This window comes from Oratosquilla oratoria, chromosome 36 (assembly GCF_046742065.1).
Source record: "Oratosquilla oratoria isolate Oo_2021 chromosome 36, ASM4674206v1, whole genome shotgun sequence".
In the NCBI taxonomy this organism is placed as follows: Eukaryota; Metazoa; Arthropoda; class Malacostraca; order Stomatopoda; family Squillidae; genus Oratosquilla; species Oratosquilla oratoria.
Window position 1 is genome coordinate 33,315,250 of NC_134812.1, and position 22,185 is coordinate 33,337,434.

At 40.8% G+C, this 22,185-nt stretch overlaps 1 protein-coding gene across 4 annotated transcripts in view; it reads right to left on the reverse strand.

The window, feature by feature from the left end:
* Window positions 1–10,090: 10,090 nt before the first annotated feature.
* LOC143018945 (adenylate cyclase type 2-like) overlaps window positions 10,091–22,185 on the reverse strand; it is a 254,319-nt gene continuing 242,224 nt past the window's right edge. For all 4 annotated transcript variants that reach the window (XM_076174554.1, XM_076174556.1, XM_076174555.1 and 1 more), the window contains exons 17-22: window positions 20,644–20,884; window positions 19,976–20,122; window positions 19,558–19,653; window positions 17,038–17,152; window positions 14,094–14,218; window positions 10,091–12,763 (exon numbers count right to left, since the gene is read on the reverse strand). In XM_076174554.1, coding sequence (XP_076030669.1) covers window positions 11,408–12,763; window positions 14,094–14,218; window positions 17,038–17,152; window positions 19,558–19,653; window positions 19,976–20,122; window positions 20,644–20,884 — 2,080 coding nt within the window. In that variant the 3' untranslated portion in view covers window positions 10,091–11,407. The remainder of the gene's footprint in view (window positions 12,764–14,093; window positions 14,219–17,037; window positions 17,153–19,557; window positions 19,654–19,975; window positions 20,123–20,643; window positions 20,885–22,185) is intronic.

Consider the following 22,185-nt stretch of genomic DNA (forward strand, 5'->3'; position numbering starts at 1 on the left):
CATGAAAACCCATTTGCTGCATGTTGAATCAATCAACCAATCAACTCTCGGATAGGCATGGTGAATACTGTATAGATATTATATTAAATAATAAATGAAGTTAAAACTACACAATAATTCCCATAGAATATTAATAGCCTCTTCATCACGACTGTGTATTTTCGTCAGAGTAAGAAATGTAACTAAAATTTTAGCCATTTGCTGATGGGATTCCCATATTTGGATAAAATCGCCAGACGACAATTATAATAAACTACTATGGTCACAAATGTTGCAGAATAGTTAATGAAAAAACAAGATTAATATATTTTTGACCCTTTGCTGATTAAAATTGTCTGATGTCAATTAACATAGAATGAACTAGTAAAGACATTTATACTACGATACCTAAGGGTCCTTTCCCCATTTAAGAAAGGTGGCCGGCCAAAGCATGCATCCAGCCTTCAACTATCGCAGATCTAATCAACACTCATTTATTTCTCTTTCATTTTAGTTCCTTGTGAATGAAAAACCATCTCTGATTCCCCGCCCACTTCAAAGTTAGAGGCAATCATCACATCATCATTATCAATTGGGGGCATACTTCAGGGAGTGTGTTGGTTCACTTACACACCAGCGCCAGTCCCCACGTCTCCGAGTAGGCTTCCATGTATCCACCATTCCTACTGTGCGGCGGTGTTAGAGCGGTCCGCCTAATGGGTTGGCTAAATCATTCCCCAGATGGAATCCTGAACTGGGGGTTGGAAAAAATTCTCCTTCTCCTAAATCTAAGGTTCCTAATCTATGCTTACATACGAATACGTTCTAATGACGTCACGGTGGAGTGAAGTGAGAGTTTAACCACAATGCCTAGCAATCTCGCTTGTAGAATCTTCTAGAAACATGTAAATAAACGAAAATAATAATTCCTGGCTTTACAGGCAGATCAACCGCTCGAACGCAGCATCTGCACCCGACCCAGGTGGTGTCGTTTGCAACACCCCCGCCTCCCGCCCCAGTCGGTATAAAAGGCGGCGGAAAAGGCCCTTTCCCGGATCAACGTTATTTGGTCCTTGGCAACCAGAGAAGCTGGAGCTACTAGCGTTATTCTTTGGACCTTTTATGCCAGCACTATACGACCACTGATAGACTATACCAGCAGTGCCCTTGCTGGTCTATCTGGGACACAGCTGATCATGGTGGAGGCGGTGCAAATCCAGGTATTGCGCGTCATACTTGGCGCGCCTCGCTGGGCTCTGGTTGCCAATATGCAGCAAGAAACGGAACTACTGCCAATCAGTGCGAGGATTTCGGGACTTGTGGTAACCTTCGGTATCAGAGTTATTCAGAGGGGATATAACTCATTCCTACGGCGAAGGCTCATTGGTGCCCTACAGCAAAATCCTGACCTCTTCCCGCAGAAGAGATGATTAACGAAGATCGCATGCCGCAACAGGGACCTGCACCTAAACGGTCTCATCCTTCGGAAAAGAAAGGATGTGTCGGTTGAGGGTCATGTGAAAGCTCCCCCACCAAAATATCCGTAATGACATCAAGACGTAGTGCACAGTTACCACATCTACGGGCGGATGTGGAAGAGACGATGGAATTAGTCACACCCGAGAACTGCGTGGTGTACTACACGGATGGATCTGTAGGTACTGAGCGCACTACAACTGAAGTAAGGGTGTAGTGAGTAAAGGGGTTGAGCACTTGCTGCTCAATGAAAACAAAGGGTGTTGCAGTAGGCCTAGAGCTGACCCATGCTCTCAACGCCCAGCAGAGGAATGTTGTGATTCATAGAGATAGCTTATCACTAATATAGTTTATTTCTAAGGGCTTTCCCCAAGACTGTGGCCACTTATTGAAGTCTGTCCCATTTCAGCTCAAGTCCCTCCAACAACAATGGCAGTTAGTTGTCTTGACCTGGATCCCAGGGCATATAAGACTACCAGGAAACGAAGCGGCAGACACGGAGGCAAGGAGAGCAGCAGCTAGAGACATGGGCGGTGGTATTGGTGTGCTGCCGAGTCGAGTAGAGATCTTGGCTATTGAAGCAAAATCAACGGACAAGGGGAAGCTATAGGCTAACAAGAGGCTTACAGTCCGGAGGCCCTCGGCCCACTGGTACCAGTGTACTACGTCATACGAGAAACTGTCCCCTGGAGCACAGCTATCCAGGGTCCAGGAAGTCGTACTTCATCGTTTACAGCTGTGATGCCAATGTTTCTGTGAAATGCAGGGACAACTGGAAGTCTGCCAACACTGTGGTGCAGCGGGAGGTAACACGCTGAACCATTATGTTGCTGCCTGCCCAGTGACAGGATTTCTCTGTGCAGGACCCACGACCTCGGTGGAAGGACTAGTGCGGAAGCTGATGCGGACACTCACCTTATATCGCCTGAGACGTCTCCTCGAAGTGCCACCACCCTAGATGATATGCCATACTTTCTGTACACCTGAATTCTGATAACACATACTAATATATGCTGACAATGATACAGTGATACAACCTGTTGCATAGGATTGACATTTCTTCATTTTCCCTTAAGGTTCCTTCGAAAGCAAGGTCAACTTGGACTACCGGGATACGACGCGGCAGACACGGAGGAGAGGAGGCCAGCGGGCCTCCATATCGACTGTGACGTCTGTTCGAAGTTGCACCTCCATGCCTTTATCTTTTCTGATATATTTTGACAATAATACTGATATATGTCGACAATGTTAAGTGATACAACATATTGCTAAGGACTGATGCTTCTTCCTTTTCACTTTAGGTATCTTCGAAGCCATGGACGACTTGGACCATTGGGATAGCGACCGCATGGGTAGCAGTTATCGGTGTGCACAAGGACCAAGATCCTAGCACACCAACCTATTGTTAACACTGTACATAAATTGTAAAGATACTTATTAAGCTACTGCCGACCGTGGGTCCTCCGGAGACGCCATCAGCCGCACGCCCACCCGCCCAGTACTACTGCCGCAGGTCGCCCGTCGCACCCACTGGCCAGAGGACTCGCCTAAAGACCCCCGGCTCACCCCCACTTCAGTGCCAGCAGACTTGTCATCTACAGAAGGGACCCCGTGGGACCCCACGCCCACAACCCCCATCTCCGATTGGCTACGAATACCTCCGCTCATCTCGCCTTGCTCGCTGGTAGCACGAGCACTGCAGTTCTAACAAGACGGCCCTCACCTTAGCTGCTCGTACACAGAAAAGTGCTATTTTACGGGACAAGATAACTGCTTGCCACCAACTCATGTTAACGTACACGTTCACTATTTATTCTGCCCAGCTTGCTTGCTTGCTCGTGTATAACATTAAGTGTCAGACTGGGAATATTTCCACCGTCTAATGTTGTCTATTAAATGTGCTTGCTGTACATGTTTGTAACTTATGTAGATGGTATTTCCTATTGTAATAAATGTATTTAGTTTTTGTCGTGTGTTTGGCTGTCTTTCCCTAAACTCCACGCCTAACAGACTCCATAAGTTTTATGGAGTCAATAATTTAAGGACTTTAGTGACATCCTCACGGGCAAGAGCCATGCAACATTCTTTTATGATTAGGGACTAATCCCTCATTCAATAACAATGCTGATCACTTTGAACTTTTATCATCCCTCTGTTCTGCTACTCTCCTTGCGCTCTTCCCTATCACCTTTAGGTTCCATTTCTTCTGTGCGATATTGTCCCCAAGGATATAAGCTCTGATTGTTTCTGACAAGATAGTCCTTTGGTATATATGTATATATATATATATATATATATATATATATATATATATATATATATATATATATATATATATATATATATGAAGGTGGAAAAAGGAGTCACGGGTCTAGTTCCGAGTTCCTGAGTTTATTCCTGACCGGTTTAGCTCTATGCTTCTATTGTGAAGAAGCATAGAGCGAAACCGGTCAGGAATAAACTCAGGAACTCGGAACTATACCCGTGACTTATTTTTCCACCTTCATAAACTTGTCACAATGTACCAACATATATATGTATATATATATAATATATATATATATATATATATATATATATATATATATATATATATATATATATATATATATAAAGGGTAATGAAAGTAAAGTATAGTACATGTGTTTTATTTATACAATGTTTGTATACTGTGTACTCACGGACCACAGTATAGTAGCCTAAATATACATCGATATTTAAGAATAACAAACCAAATGAAATGTTGGAATATGACATATTTTACTATAACGCAACAAAACGAAAAAATATGAAGATGAACTAACATACCACATTTAATAAACAGAACTCGGATATTCTCGTTCTTTTTTCACGAATGGGTGGATCTTACAGTAGTTTTAAGCTAAATTCAAATCTGTTTTCAGAAAGGGTGGAAGAAGGAGCAAGAAAAGGGACAAATTGAATAAAGAGAGAGCATGGAACAGTAAAGGAAGGAAGAACAAATTAATAATGATAAAAAAATGTTACACTCCATAGAAATATTGGCAAGAGCGGTAGTAGATAAAAAGATGTAATATAATCTTGAAGTGGAAAGAGGATTATATCAGGCCAAGAACTGAAAATTAGATAATAAAAATAACCAAAACCAGAGAAGTATCAATAGTATTGAACGAAAAATTAGCTTTATAGGAAATTGAAGTGATGGTTAGGTTAAGCAAGTACAAGCAAGTATAAGGCTTGGCGAGTCAGGCCAATGAATATTAAGTTTAACTAACAATCCATGCTGAATGATACAACCAATAATGAATGAAAAATAGCGTATACAAATTCTAACTATGGATAATTAGAGATGCAACAGAGAAAGAAGGTATAAAGACAAAGGAACTAGTTAATAAAGCTAAGGCATTGTATTGTCTCCATGATAATTAAACAAATCTGTCGATGAGTTATGAGAAGAGTGTGTGTGTAGGTGCAAAGTTAAAGCAGAAATGAAATGAAATATAGGAATGCAAAGAAAGGTGGGCTTGGGATGCTAAAATATTTGTATGATACAAATGGGGATGTGATGTTCAGGAAGAAGAACGGGGAAATGGAGGACATTACAAGGTAAAATGGCAATTGTCATGGTGGAGGTGTGCTCTGATACTTGGAAATGGATGGAGGAATGAGAACGGAAATAATTTTCAGGCTGGTGGATGTAAAAAAGTTAATAGGCGCAACAGGAAAATTGTGGGTAAGTAGGAAGTTGCCGTTTAGGGTAACAGTAGTTAGGGTAAGGAGTAGGGAGGTTAAGAAGTGCAGCAGAGGTAGTGATTCTGTATGGGAGTGAGTTGTGGATCCTCGGAGTAACGGACGGGAGGTTAGAAATAAAGATGTTGTTTAATGTATGTAATTGGAAGAACAAATAAAAATAATAACTGAGAACCCAAGAAGGAAATGTGTTCAAATGTGAGTACAGGAAAAATATGCAAAAAAAAAAAAAAAAAGTCAGGTGGCCAGAAAAAGGGTGAAAAGTATTTGTACTGTTAACTAGTTTCATAAAATTATTAATTTCCATTGTAATTTTTCATTTATTGTGGTTGAAGAAAGGACACAGGCATAATTTATTTTTTACATTCTTTTAGGAATAATGACAGGAGCTACTGAATGAGGCAACTTGGAATGCTGACATTTTGCTGTTCCAATCATTTAGGCACGCCTGCATAAGGGCTGCTGGCCTCCTATCCCCGATGAGACATTACATCAAACATACCTTTGCCACGGTGACTTGTCCCAGCTTGGCTTACGAAGACATAGATTTATCTTACTAAATACGAAGAGAGGCTTAGGCACCTTAACTTACACTCTCTGGAAAGACGCAGAGTGCGGGGTGATCTATTAGAGGTGTTTAAGTGGATCAAAGGCTTTAACAAGGGTGACGCAAACAGGTCATCATATTAAGACAACAGGGCAGGACTCGCAGTAATGGATTTAAACTAGACAAATTTAGATTTAAGAAAGAAATAGGCAAGAACTAGTTTACTAATAGGGTAGTCAACGAATGGAACAGACTTAATAACCATGTAGTGAGCGCTAAAACTATAAATCGTTTTAAGAAACGGTTAGACAACTTTATGGATGGGGATGAGAGGTGGAATGGACATTGAACTGCCTAGTGTAAGCCTCATGGTTTCTTGCAGTCTCCTTCATTCTTATATTCTTATGTTGATAATGCTGCATGTGTGGCGTGAAGTGGATGGGGTAAGAGCAGTTTTGGAATGACAGTGGCTGTAAATGTAGGACTTATCAAATGATGACGTTGGCATGCGACATTTGCTTGCAACACCTCTGGTTGGGCGACCTTGTGGTTTGAATCAGGATCTCCGCGCCCAAGACAGGGACACGCACCGTAGAGCTCATTTCTCCTCCCTGGGATCGAACAAAACCCCTTCAACATTGAAGCGAAAACGCTAACCACTGTACGCTGGATCCAGTATATAGCTTATGCGAAAGTACTACAATTTCACCATAATACATAGTTCTATGGAGAATTTATAATGATTCTCTTTCTACTGAAGATATGAATTGAAGATATGGCGAAGGAATCAATTTGTGTATGCCATCAAGTTATTTTTCTACATCAGGACGGAGGGAGGATGGAGGGAGGAAGTGAGAGGAAGGACACATCAGTTACAAATATCAGAAGAATCAGGAAAACATACAAAAGGGGTCTCGAAAGAAGCAGTAACAGAAAACGGGCATGTTCAAGAAAAGAAACACAGATGAAAATCGAAGAAACTGTGAGAACGCGAAGAAAACAATCTCATATTCAGGTCATTAAGAATTAGTCTCACTGCAAGCACTGTGAAGTTGGGGCAGAAGAAATAGTCCAAACCTCTAGAGCAGCGTTGCTCAACTGGGATTCCTCTGGATGTCAAGGATTCCGGGAGAGAGGGTATCTAGCTGTTTCGCACAGTGATAAATAGGCTGATCTTAGTCAAATGTATTTCTAAGTAATTTTTGTGTTTAACTTTATATTTTAATTTTTTGCATTGTCACCATACTCGGGGAAATTGAGCTTATGTTTACTTAAACCAGTTATCAGAAAAATGTGTTGTTTGCCTTAAAGAAAATATATTAAAGAAGGTACTTAATGATTTTTATATAGGTATTCCCTGAAACATGTAATCAATTTCAAGAGTTTGACAAAGGGAGGAAAGGTTGAGAAACACTTCTCCAGACTAAGCACATGAAAGTTAGAAAGCACCTGATCTAGGAGAGTCTTGTTGATGAAGTGAGTCACTCTTATTGATCTGTCGATGATGTTAAAGTTTGTTTACAATCGACGCGAATGTATGAGTTGCTGCCAAGTACAGACATGAAGAGTCTGACTGATCATACTACATTATGTATTTATTCTGGTCTATGTCAGAGCAAATTTCGCTCAGAATCTGGAGAAAAAAATATAAGAAGTGATTTTTATTTTATGCAATGTCCCACTCAGTCAATATGCGTGATCGTCAATGAGCGTGTTTAAGAATATTTGAAAAAAAAAAAAAATGGAGAAACAGTGTCGGCCAAACATACAGTGGAATATCATGTTGATATATTAAAAATATTTTCAATATTTCGATTTTGGAACCCCTAAACAACAGTGTTTCTAAAAGAATATACAAATATTCATGCCCACGTGAGTGATGAGAATTATGATCATATGGTTATGAATAGACTGACCAACAAATATTTGGTCCCATGGAAAAATAATATTTATTTCTTATGTATTTATGTACGCTGAATCCAAATGTTTTCGGAATTTCTCTGTCACCCATATTTTGTTGTTCCAGCATACTTGGATATCATTGCCAGTGCTTTACGGAACACACGAAAACACAAATGTTTTCATCGTTTGTGAAATGCAACCACTTCCTTTTGAAAGCGCTAGTCAGCAGAGGTCAGAGTCACAACCAGAAATATACTTGGGACGGGGGCACAATAACTCCTCGTGTATAAATCCGAATATCCTTCTCACACATAAAATAAAGTAAGTCTTACGAAGTATTTGAATACAGAAGACCCAGTCACGTTTCTGTAGTCTTTCATCTCCCCAAACACGATGAATTAAAGAAGTATTTGACATATAAAATTCCCAATTCTGCAGTAACATGACTGCCCTTGTTGGGGCAATTCTCTGTCAACTACAACTTAAAAGTAAATTTGTAAACAGTCAGCCATTGTTGACAGATTGCGGTCTTGTGTATTCAAATGCTTGCACCCCATCCACCGTTATAATGCCGAGAAAATGGGTAAACAATAAAAAAAGTCTGTTTTATTTGCAAGAACGTTATTTCACACCCTTCACAAAAATCACATGAGCATTAGTTTGGTTATAGTGAATGAATACGATAAAAATTGGGCTTCCATATTTGTTGTGTCACATGTGTCAGACTTCTCACGGCACGGGAAAGAATTTCACACCGTATATTTTTTGCCATTGCAATGATTTTAAGAGATCTCAAAGCTTCCAGATTGTTACTTTTGCTTGAGAAATATAAATGGTACATCAAAATCCACACTATTAGATATCTTAATCCACCATCTACGATGAGACTGGTACCTCTCAGTTATGAATTACCTGCGCCAGTCTACAAGAAACATGATAATGAGTGACGATGAGTTTGGTGATGAGATAGTAGACCAAGCAAAATACAATATGGATCCAACACTAAAAAAAAAAAAAAAAAAAAAAAAAAAAAAAAAAAAAAAAAAAAAAAAAAAAAAAAAAAAAAAAAAAAAAAATCTTCAAGTAAACCACATTTGTTGTGTCAAGGAGATTTTATTGATCTCATCCTCGGTTTGAGTTTGTTTTAGAAGCGAGGTGATCTTTTGGGTGTCAGGTTGAAGGGCTGGAATCCCATAGAGAAAATAAAGTTTAATTTTATCGAGATCGCTGTGACATTTTCAGAGAAATTTTATCCTTTGTAAATATAGATTTTTTGCAATGCCATCCGTTTTCTATGAAAACACTTTACCACAAATATAACATAAATGAGTGGCGTTTGTTGACTGACTCATCAAAAGTAAGCTTGAAATCTGTTCCACTTCACAATGGACATATGCTCTCTGCCGATCTTCTTCATTACGCAGCTAACACGAAGGAATCGTAGTTAGATGAAATTGCTTTTGAAAGAAAAAGCATGGGAAATTTAAGATGAAGTGTCACGTTTACTTGGAATGCAACTTGGCTACACAAAGTTCTGTTGTTCCTTCTGTGAAGGAAAAAAAAAAGGGAAATAATTGCATAAAAACAGCGTGGCTAAAACTAACATAGTTAACTCTAGGGAAGAAACACCTCTTCCTCCTTGTTGATCATGAGGAAAGTGATCTACCTCCTTTTCTCTCCAGGATCGAGAAGACGATGACATTTATGGAAGTGACCTTTACACGTTAAGTTCGGGATTGGTAAAGAATTTAATGAAAGATTTGGATAAAACTGGCCGCTGATTTACATTTCAAAAGAATAAGTTTCTCAGAACTACTGATGGAAAAAAAAGGACAAGGAATTGCCTTGAGATACAGTTTGATGAAAAACAGAACAAGTTTGAAAAAATACATGGCTACCATTTAATATTTTTTCAATGATTTTCTTGTGAATTACGGATCAGAAAATATATTATATAGTTGTAAAAGAAATATTGATGTCATATAAAAACCCTGGAGATGCAATAGGAGTTTCAGAATCCACTTTTTGAATTTGCACTTATATTTTTTTTCGGGAAATCTTAGGTCAGGCAGTGATAAACACGCAAAAAGGTTACACCACCGGAATGTTTTTAACATGAAGAAACAATGCAAAGAAAAGTGGAGCCCTTTTATTTTGGTAGATTACTGCTGAACACTGAGGGATATTCCTGTGTCCAAATGTAGCCAGAAAATAATACATTTCCAAATTATAGATGTAAGGTTTTAAGTGTAATACCAGTCTTATTCATGAATGAGTCATATACACTTATTGCAAAAATTATTTGTTCTTTCATTTAACAAACATACTTGATGAAAACAAATAGAATTGAATTTAGTGTAAAAGCTACTGTAAAGTCCACCTATCTTAGTTTGTGGGACAAAAAAAAAAGGTTGACCAGTGATACTGAATATTTCTAAATCAATAGTATGCGATGTGTGTGTGTGTGTGTGTGTGTGTGTGTGTGTGTGTGTGTGTGTGTGTGTGTGTGTGTGTGTGTGTGTGTGCTTGTGTATACTCAGGGGTCGTAAAGTATTTAATCCATTATACTACACAATAAATACTTGAGGATACATCATTAGGTCGCCGACTTGCCAAAGAAAGTCACTTATGTAAAAACTGGGGTTTCAAAATATGGATCTATATATATTTACATTGTCTTATAATACACTTTGCTTGAACAAAAACCTAATGATAGCTAAAGCAAAACAGGATAAAATCTGGTGATTTCTTAATGATTTGCAGAACAACAACAGAATCACTCTCGTCGTGTGTCTGCGCCCTTTTTGGTATGACAGCAATAGCTTTACTCGTGAAAATAACGAAGCCATCTTACCCAAAGAGACTGAGTTGATATGTACATTTATGTGATAATGCATAAAAAGCGTGAACATAAATTAAATGAAAAGCACAATCCACCTCCCTGCTCAATTTCTTTTACCTGGATTTACCCTTTCTATCATTGTTTACTGTTGGCCTTAGCTTGCATAAAAAGGAAATACTGCTCTACAGATCGTGTATGTTTAAAATCAGTACTACCTGAATTCTGTAAATGTGTTTTTTCATGGGATTGTTACTACCATGATAATCTTTCCTTTATGCTTTTCTGTTTACGAGTATGGATAAGGATAGACTCTTGCAGGGAAGAATTGATGCTTGAAGTACTACAAGAAAGGCAACCTTGATTAGAGGTTGTGGGACAAAGACATTTCACCAATTTGTGACCATGGGAAGTTGGTTGGTTGATTGGTGGAGTTTGAACTGGCCAGAGACACAGACACAAACAAGCCAAAGGGATGGGATACTTTGTGGGATCAATCTCAAACAGAGGAGGGGCGGGGAGGGGAGGGGAAGTTGGGAGAACCGGTCAAATTGTTCTATTCCGGCTTGTGAGGACAACCTTGCTTCGTGACAGGCTCTTGGAAGGAACGTTTTATCAAACTATTGTATAGATAATCTCTCGTTATAAATATAAGTATTTGGAGGACTCGGAATATATTAGGGGTTCATAAAACTGGTGGTATTCAACTACATGTACGTAAAAGAAATGTATTTAAACCATCATATGAGTATATATGTTCTAATTCCAATTGTATCGTCTTGTAATCACGTAAAGATAACAGACGAAACCTTTTTCACAGTATCTATTGATTGCACTCGACGCCTAATTACTCGCTAGTCATGGAAAGACGTAGAATAGCACTGCACTGCACAAACGGCCATGTGTCAAGGCATTAGTTTTTCCTTCAATGCTACTTAAACAAACGCTTGTCCATTCTTCTTGATCTGGGCCCCTTCGCATAATATGTGTGATTTGAGACTAATTTTACCACTGCTGCTGCCATTGTCCTCTTCTCTTATTTTGGAATATATGACTGAGGATTCAGGGGAGCGAAGCATTCCAGTCCTACTTCCACCTCCACTACCAGAAGTATTGTTACTGTTACTGCAATGGCTGCTGTTAAGTCTCGCAGGCGCAGATGTCACCTGTTCTCCGTCACAAACACTAGGGAACGCCACCCTTCTTTCTGTGGGCGAATATTTGATTTGATCTAGTTTGGCACCGCCTTGGCTTTCCGCCTCCGACATGATCGCGTAAGATTGCTCCGAGAGGAACGAGGAAATCTCGCTTTCGGTATCAGAAGAGTCTGCGCTCGGCTCAAGCGGCTGCAGAAGAGGAACAGCTGTGGAGTTGCTTTCACATTCTTTGTCCTCTTGGGGCCCGTTCAGAGACAGGCTGCAACTCTGGCTGTAGGTACTGGTGTTCACTTCCTTCAGGCTGACAACAGGACTACTGTCCGCGTTGCTATCCCACTCCATCTGACGGCCACTACCCGACGACAACGGCGCCGAATGTCTAGATGTAGCTGGTTCTAAGTGCCTCGATGGAGCATTGCGGGTCCCGTTGCTCCTCAAGGCACCTTCGCTGAGCGGTCTGTCCTTCTTCCTGTTGCAATAATGTTTGCTTTGGAGCTTTTCACCATCTGAGTGCTCGTTCAGTCCAGTTGTTGGACCGTTGACGAAGACCACCTCGCGTGAATCGGAAGCCACATTGGGCGTCAGTTCGCTGCTGGAAGAAAGGTTTCTTGTGGGCGGGACAGACGACTCCAACCTGTTTCTATCCTTCTTATCGTCATCTCGTGCTTGGAAGACCGTCGTCGGGGAGGGAGAGGGTGAATTGTAGGATGTGGCACTCGGGTCCATGTTAATTGCAACGTCTTCGGAAGGACCAGAGGAGTGATCGCCAGAAGCTACCTCTGGAGCTGTGCTATCCGGGAATGCTCTGCAAGGTACCACCTGGGGTTCTGCCGTCCCCACAGCGTTGGGTGTGGCATTGCTGGTGCTGACTGTTCCTGTCGCTGGACCGTTGTCCTGTAGGGGGAGGTTGCTGGTGCTGACCTGCTGCTGACCGACCTGTACCGGGGTGCCATCGGGGCACGGAAGCGAGTTGCGGGCGGAGAGAACCGTCTTCCCGAGTTCCGAGGGCGGCGGGTCGTTGTCCTTGACGACGAAGTACGTGACGAGGGTCCCCTTACCCTTGATAGGGATGGGGCCTCGACATTCGCACGCCTGACCTGCCGCTTGGAGCACCATGGCCGTTTCCTCTGTCACCTGGAAAAGGAAGAAGATGGGAATATCAATGGAATGGATGTCTTGAACGCTTCTAAGTATCTACATGCAATATATCATCACCTGGTTTGTGTGGAACTAGCTGCTAGATCAATTCCCCGTGCTTCTCCATACACAATCTCCATTTTTTCCTATTATGCCCCCACCCCAACACTTCCTTCCATGCAATGGGATGGATAAAATCCTATTATGGCTTTATCTATAATCTCTTCATGTCCACCTTGATTTTCCAACCTCTACTATGAAGGCAATAAGCTCATCATCCTACCCCGACTCAATGAGAAGTGATACATCCCTGGGAGTGCAAAGTCCAGTCCTATTTTTTTTTTCTTTTTTTTTAGGGCCGACATCGAGTTGACTCCTCGCCTGGTTAAGGCTGTCGGGAACCAACGTAGCGAGACCGCAGCGGGCCCGGGAATCGAATTCACTGGGGTACCGCGTGGCTGGTAATAGTATATGTAAATATGCACAGTAAACGAAAAATACTAAGTGAACACACGCTCTCTATACACTTACACAAAGTGTCTCTCTTTGATGAAGAACTGCTATCTGACCACCCGACTGGAAGGCTTCTTGGGAAACAAGTCACGCCTCCATAAGAAGTAGAAGACGCATATACAACGATGAGACTACCAGACTCTCCCCTCTACCACCACAAAGAATTTAATCAACTATTTTTCCACGGACGCCGACTCTCTTTATCGTCTCACTTCCTCCACCGTTTCCTCCTCTTCTCTTTTCTTGGCTCCATCGCAACACCTTTTTCTCCCTTTTCCATATCTTTTAACAACTAGTGCCCTTTCCCTTCTCCCCTTTCCTTCCTGTCTCTTCCTTTTCTTATTTTACTCATTCTATATTTTCCTCCCTTCCCATTCTGCGTCGAAGTGTTCACCTAACTTCTTCCGTCGCATAAGACTTGGAACATTCATCAATGTCTCCACTTTTCTTCCCTTTCTGCTGTGTTCCACCTCTTTTTTTTCTCGGTACAGTATTTTTCATAGTACCTCCCATCTTCTTATGTCACTATCACTCATCGATCATCGTCATCTCTAGAGTACTTCTCCTCCTCCTCCTCCTCCTTCTCCTCCTCTTCTTCTAGGCTAGACATGGCCTTTTTTGGACTTATCTAACTTCCTTATATTTTTAATTTTCCTCATACACTTCACCGGTCCCTACTTTTATCCCTCCCTCCCTATCTATACTTCCCTTTGATTATCTTCGTGTGAGAGTATAACGGTCGAGTGTAGTCTCAGCGTGCAGGCATGGAGAACTGGCGATAGGGTTGGGGAGGTGCGCAACGATGGCGCCTTACCTGTATGCGTCCCATCTGTCCATTAGTATCCATACGCGAGGCGACGTTAACCGTATTGCCCCATATATCGTACTGTGGCTTCTGAGCGCCCACCACGCCAGCAATGAGCGGCCCATGGGCCAAACCTGAAAAAAAAAAAAAAATCTTTAATATTTGCAGGAAGTAAAAGACTAGAGACAGGCAGAAAAATAAAGAATATTGTTGTTACATTGGGCACATGAAACTAAACATCAGTATTAAAGTGGCGTATGAAAAGGTAAGAAAGGAAGTGTTTGTATCAGAGTTCTGTTAAAGAGCACGTCAAGTCAGCAATTGCATGGTATTGAGGGCATTATATTAAATTCACATAATAGAGACAGAAGATCAGAGTGACAGACAGAAAGGAAGACCACCTCGACCGGCCTGTATCGGTTTGTCATCAAACTTGGAAATAGATATAAAAATAGACAGAAAGAAAGGAGAGGATAAGAGGTCTTCACATCTGTCACCCCTAATGGCCTGAAACAGCTGGCTTAGCACCTTAGCCCCATTTCCATTCGTCTTGTGGACAAATTCGGGATTCTAGATTTTTGGAAATCTTTCGTTCTTTGTCTTATTTTGCCCAACATTTTATGATAGGGATTCTCGGATTGTTGCCTCATCTCTGTTACTACCCTTTTACATAGGTGCCTTTCGTATTTTTACGCTCTTGATAGGAAATCTTTGATTTCCAGTGGAATAATTTCTGTTTCTGTATCTGATCTCTCGGTTTGTACAGAACATATTACACACACACACACACACACACACACACACACGGTCATGTATGAGCTCTGAGGTCTCTTCCAGGAGGGAAATAGCTGTCGATCACGAGTCCAACACGTGATCCAAGACCATGGTGAATCTCACACACACACACACACACACACATACGCACGCACACACACACACACACACACACACACACACACACACACACACGACTCGGTGGCGTAGTTGGTAGAGCGCTGAATTGCCACCAAAGTGGTCCGCAGTTCTTGGTTCGAATCCTGCCCAGGGCCGAAATTATTTCGGTACCGCTGCGCTTCGGGTCGTTACTCTGACTCTCGTGGGCGGGGAGTTGGGTGTGTGTGTGTGTGTGCAAGGTCATAGCATTACCCATAGATCGGACCTACGAGCTCTGAGCTCTCTTCCAGGAGGGAAATAGCTGTCGATCACGAGTCCAACACGTGATCCAAACACCAAGTGAATATATACGCACCACGCAAACACACACACACACACACGCACGCGCACACACACGCGCACGTGCATACACACACACACACACACGTGCGCGCGCATACACACACACGCACGCGCACATACATACACACACACACACACGCACACACACACGCACACACACACGAACACACACGTTTTCTATCCCTCCAGACTCTTGCGAACCATAAATTATTTACTTGTGTACATGATCATGCAAAATCTGTTATGCTACACCTCAGATAACTCACATATTAATAGGAAATTCCAAGTCCTTAATTTCCAAACTACAATATTTTTTTTATTCGCTCCTTCACCTCCAATTTTCTTTCCGGCCGTTTCATTTGCTAATATAATCGGTCACTGCTCTCCTACCATATCTTTAACCTAAGGTGTTCCATAGGATCTTGTTCTTTCTCCTACTCTTTTCTGTTCGTAACTGATTTACCTAAATGCAAATTTCGTCTTATATACTTTTATGCTGATTACACCACACTCCATTTTCCACATTTTCTCCATACGTCCTCAAGCTAAAGTCATACAAATTTCTCCAGATCTTTAGATTATATGTGATAATATACATAGATAAGGGGAACATGGCAAATGAATGAACTGGGTATTGGATATAGTTATCGATGCGATTTTCTTGGTCTTTTGTGTCAATCAATTACAAATAAGCGAAGAAAATCTTAGGTAATTACAAGCCAACTTCCACTTGGACTACGTATTGTCTTAGACCGGCCACACACGTGCAGTTTAAACTGACAGTTACAACTGTTCAGTTATAGGTGTCAGTTGAAACTGAACAATTGTAACTGTCAGTTTAAACTGCACGTGTGTGGCCGGCCTTATGTGCCATCCAATCATAAGGACCACGTCCATCCTTTAAACCAGGTTTTCTCATCCTTTTTGCCGTTACGTACCTCGAGAGTCATCAGACCATCGACCCGTACCCCCATTAACCTGACAGAGAATATAGAATGGCAATATATTAAGACTAATTGAATACACAATGGTACCACAATGTATACCAAATGGTACAAATTGTAATGACTTTATTCATGTTAAGCATTAACATAAAAAACAATGCACAAAGCTCTCTTTTTGCAGATTTAAATGTTTGATTAATATTTTGATAGTCATCTAAGTACACCTTGAAACCGTCTCGCAAAACCCGGGTTAAGAACCTCTGCTTTAAATTAACAGAATGATTAGATGAACTTTGAAGTGCAAGACTTAGTTTGCCTCTGTCCTCAATATTCTTCTAGAATCACACATCAAGGATTTTTGGAAATATTTATTCTCCCCAACCGCAAATGGAATAACGAATGGGGAACAAGATGCTTGAGGTAAATGCTGATTTGAGGCATGGGTGTGTGAAAACCAGTACTATATAGGAAACTCAGATCAGTAGAGGCCATAAAGAAACAGCAAGTTCAAATAATATTTAAGAAAACAGCGGCGAATACATATTAAAGAGTCAGTTATAAGAAACATTGCAAGAAGATTGATGTTCAATGTAGGAAGAAATCAAAGGAACGACGCAGAGCTCAGCACGGGATGCATGTAACATATTGCGTACAACAGCACATAAATATGTTAACAACAGGGATAACGGCACAACACATGCTATAAATTAGAGCAAGGAAAATGGAAAGAATTTTGCTGGAGTCTGGGGTCCTCGCACGCATGTACAACTCACCCACTCTGAGCTTGAAGGTCTGGAAGCTCTCCTTGTTGATCGCCTCGAGGACAGCGAAGAGCGCGTTGGCAAACTCCACCAGCTGAGTCACGCAGTACTCCGTTCGGTCTCGGGTCTGTAGGAACAAGACACTGTGTAGGGAAATGATACGCTGGGGGTCTGCCACTACATACCCTTCTTATTTTACGAAGGCGTAAAGTTGGTGGAAGGCCAATAAGTTCGCGAAGGAGAAATATATTACTAATGTTGACACTTCTGGATTCAACTAAAACGTTACACCTACCATAATAAATAAGCTTATGGATGGTAAGCCGGTAGGCGCCTAGGTACGCCACACATTGATTTTTGTTATATTAATGTATTTGTATGCATTTCTAGATGTTTATGTTTTCCACCACTATTTCCGTGGATGTTGTCTTATATATACCCACCCACTCCAAATAGTTCAGCATCACTATGAAAGACCTATTTTTCTTTGAGGAATTGGTCTTAGATTACGTCGACTGCAATTTGTGTAATCACAAAGAACATCGATACGACCAAAGCATTGCAAAATACTGTATTTGCTTTGTTTAGAAAATTTATTTTATGTTGAGGTGTGAAGACAGAATGAGTGGTAGGGTGGTGAGTTTAAACACCAAGAATCCGTTGAAGTTTTATTTCTGACGTTTCGTCCAACTAGGACTTCTTCTGAAGTCCTAGTTGGACGAAACGTCAGAAATAAAACTTCAACGGATTCTTGGTGTTTAAACTCACCACCCTACCACTCATTGTGTTTTATGTTTTTTTTTCATTTTCAGGCAAATGAAGACAAATTGTAACGATTAGATCAGTGGAAGTAATGGTGATGGGTCAATGGGAACAAATATAAAACTTTACTTTTTGCATATTTCGTTCATTTAGTTTGAACAGTCTTACATCTAACCATGAGAACAGGTATCAGTAATTAGAAAGTAAAAAAGAAAGTAATGGTGATTTTTCACAATTGAGGAAAATACATTCAGTAAAGTTTTATACCTTAATAATTATTCCACAGCTGTCTAGTGAAAGTACAAACACAGGGCAGAGTAAAATATAATGTTCACATTTAATTAGGGATATTTGATTTCCTCAGCATTCATTATATCTGGTCTTTAGACAGGAAGAAATAATAACACTCCTTTAGCATGTGCTGGTACGTTTTTTTACAATTGCTATGTGTACTACTATACATTTTTCTACGTTCTGAAGCCTCGGTAGATAGATGGCTGTTGCCAATAAAGCAAAGAATATCCGTAGTATAAAAATCCTCCTTTTTTTTAAACCGTAGGAAGTAATGTAGTGACAGATATGAATATAGAAACAGAATTTGATACCTATGAAAAATCGCATACCTGAGAGATCACTTTAGGCAGTGTCTCAATGGATTCAAATGAGAGAGGAGTATTTTTCTAGTGAGACAGTGGAACCTAAACTCAGCTTGGGTTTATTCAAATGACCAATTTACATGACAAAATGGCTTTGTCCTTCGGGCATCATTATGCATAGATTCCTGTTCCAAGCAGGTCAGTAGCAAAGACAATCGGCGAGGATCTTATAAAACCATGTTTTAATTGAAGCAGCTATTCTTATACTTGGAGAGGATGTATGCCATGATTCTTAACGAGAATATAAAGAGACGTCTTTCTTAGATGAGTAAAGGTCATCCAGTTAATTATGGATTAATGGGAGCTCCTTTTGATATCATTTTCCACTGTATGTTACCGAACGTCCATAGTGCATTTCTTACTTTGTAATGTTACGAAACGATGAATAGATGACGACATATGAATCAGAAACTGAAGTGGAAAGAGAAAATGAAACTAAAATGAAATGTGTAGATAGGTGTAAGAAAGGGCAGTGGCAGGAAGAATATAATGAAATTGAATGATAAATTGAAGCTGAGCTGAAAGGTCGAAAATGGAATAAGCAAGTTGAGTGAGAGAGAATGATCACAGTACAGATCATGGCGGAACAAGAGAAGTGGGGGTGATGGAAGAAAATATAACGTCAAAGAATTAAAAGAAAGTGATATGCATTGATCTGTTGCAGAAGTGAAATGAAGGTGTAGGGAATGTAAAATATTAGAGTAAGAAACTGAGATGAGAACCGAGTGGGAAAAATCATGTAACAATAAGTTGACGGTTGCGTTGAAAGAGGAGTGGGTAGTAGGAATTTCGAGACTCCTTGATGTTTCATGGGACTTAGTTGTATTACTAGATTATGTGCATAGAGATGCAGGTGCTGCCCAGAGCTAGTATGCACTGTTGCGGGGTGTATAGGTGAGATCCCATATTAAAAAAAACTTTGTGTTCTACGACACATTAGGAATAGTTTCAAAGATGAATCATACAGTCGTGAATAAATAAATACATAAAAACACTATGGTTGTTGCCAATATAGTAAATAAATATATTATTAGTGTAGAAACAGGTCCTGTTTAAATTAACCATTCTCATGCATTACTAAAACACATTCAACATAGAAATAACACGGGCTCACCTCCTCTTGTCCAGGGTGCAGTCCTGCGGCCACCATGTACGTACTTCCTATCGTCTTGATTTTTTCCACAACGCTGAACTTGGGTTTCTCTAACAGCTGGTAAGTACGGTATAAAAATAAACATGAAGGGTTTGCTGATAACCTTCCATAATTATATAACTAATGACTGAAAGTTATTAATATCCTCATTATCATTTTGTCAAATATTCCAAAATCTCCATTCTTACACCACAACCTCGTCCTTCCTTATTTTCTATCTCTATTCGTTCATCTTTTGTCCACATAGAAACATTATAGAATTTCTTCTCCTATTGGCTCTGAATAACCCCAAATTCTCATTCTCATTCCCTTCATTTCTATCAACATTCATAACGATAATTAAATTTCTTAATGGTATCAAACGCATCCTCCTCTTTACCTTGTCATAATCACATATGATTTCATTAAGAAGACGAAGGCATTCAAGTCCTTGCTTGCTCATATCGTATTCTTTGTAGAACTCTTTGAAATTTGGTATGGAAGCAAACATGACTCCCACACTGCTGTAGCGTTCGTGGTACAGCTCCTGCGGAAAGAGGAAATGGTGTTTCTGAATTTAGTTGACCCACGAGGAGGAAGGACAACAAAGAAGAGTGGATAAGGACGGGGCAGGGAGGAAGGGGCGGGAGAGCTCAGGCGACAAATGTAAGAGAGAAGTTGTATGTAGGTGTGTCTGTGTGTAACTATGTTATGCAGTTTATACAAAGTGTTTCTGCTACGGTACATTTAACACTTAGACCACCTCAGGGCGGAGAGATCATGTATTAGGACATCCACTGTTGTCAAGGACTGTAGATGGTACTTGTAGTAAAACATAAGAGGAAGAAAGGGAAGATGGAAGAGAGTAAGAAAGAAGTAAAAAGAAATGAAAGAAGTAAAAAAAAATGAATGAGTGAATGGATTAATAAGGGAACAAATGAAAATAGGAAAGGAGTAATAAGTGAGGAAGAGAGGTAAAGATGATAAAAAGAGAATAAGGAAGGAAGAAAGGGAGGAAGAAAGGAAAGAAGGAAGGAAGAGAGGATCTGATTTCCTCATTCTCCTCACCTGGGGGCCGCTGGACGACACCAGGAAGCGGTGGGTCAAATATCCAGGAAGAATGTTCTGCAGGAGAATTTTGTTGATGCCCCTCGTGATCTCTGTCTCCTCTTGTTCTTCGGCGATGCCCGACTCCCACGTGTAGTGGGTCCGTGCTCGCGACTCGCCCTGGCCCCCGAGGACAGTCAGAATGCCCACCAAGACGGCCACCTGAACACCCGCCACGACCCACCAGGCGACGCCCGGTAATCTGGAGGCGAAAGGGAAAGGGTGTTAGTGGGACACAAGGCTGAATATCACTGGGTCAGCCAATCAATCACGAGAGACCAAAAGGTGCAGCGGTTGCTGCTGCTGCTGCTGCTGTCCTGGAGGGAGTTGCACAGAATGAGGTGGACTGAAAACTGAGGTGGATTACGTCAGGAGGCTTTTGAGTGCTGCCGGAATCGTCACCTTTGGGCAAGTGGTGGTTACAGGCGGCTGTTTGGAATCGAACCGAAGCCTTTGTCCGTTTAAGACAAGGTCGATGTCCAGAGGGTTACAGAGGTATACAGAAAAAAAAAGGAAAAAATCCCGAATAGAGCTCTGAAAGGATCGAATGAATTACACGCAGAAATGGTGTGTACCGTGTCCATCCGTTCCAAGCCACCACAGAGCATAAGCAAACCTGTACCGCGAAACGGACTTCCCCGAGAATGACCTGTCGTGTATTGCACGCACGCACGCACGCACACACACACACACACACACACACACACACACACACACACTGGAGGAAGTGGTCGGATAGGACACATGTGAGGAGTGGTCTTATGAAAAATAACAAAGAAACACCCGCGTGTTGAAGCTTTAAGTTTTGCGCAACAGAAATCTGAGTTACATATTGAGATCCCAAATACACAAAAGTAAAAAGTAAATAGTAGGTGAATATAAAGGGGAGAGTGAAAATTCTAGTAATAGGATAATCGTCACGATAAAAGGGCGGCCTGAAAGGGAGAAATAGAAGACAATTTCCGTGGATTTGTTTGTGAAAATAATGATAGAATAAAACAAAACAAAATAAAACAAAACAAAATAGAAAAATAAAATAAAATAAACTGAAAAAGTTACATAATCCTGGTGGGTGACTTCAATTGCAAAGAAATGAATTGGGAGTAATGAGAAGCAAGAGGAAGGGAAGCTCCATGGGGAAATAAACTTGAATATAGCAATGAATAACATAATGATCCAGTAGGTCAAAGAAACAACAAGTTTTAGAGGGTACGACACACTAGGAATACTGGATTTACTAACTAAACAACTCCTGGGTACTGAACTTATGAAAAGCTTGTGTCCTCTGGAAAAGACTAATCATCTAGTAATCGAATTCCAAATGACAGAAGGGGATGTAAAACCGAGGGATGAATCATATTGACTAGACAGATGTTTGTGTCAGCTTTTACGTAAGCAGAGGCAAATTAGGGTTGTGAAGGATTCTTGCCTCAGTGGTTTGTGGGGACTCCCTGTGACTTTTCCGCGTTTTATGATTATAGCTGTCCATTGAAGCCCGTGTTT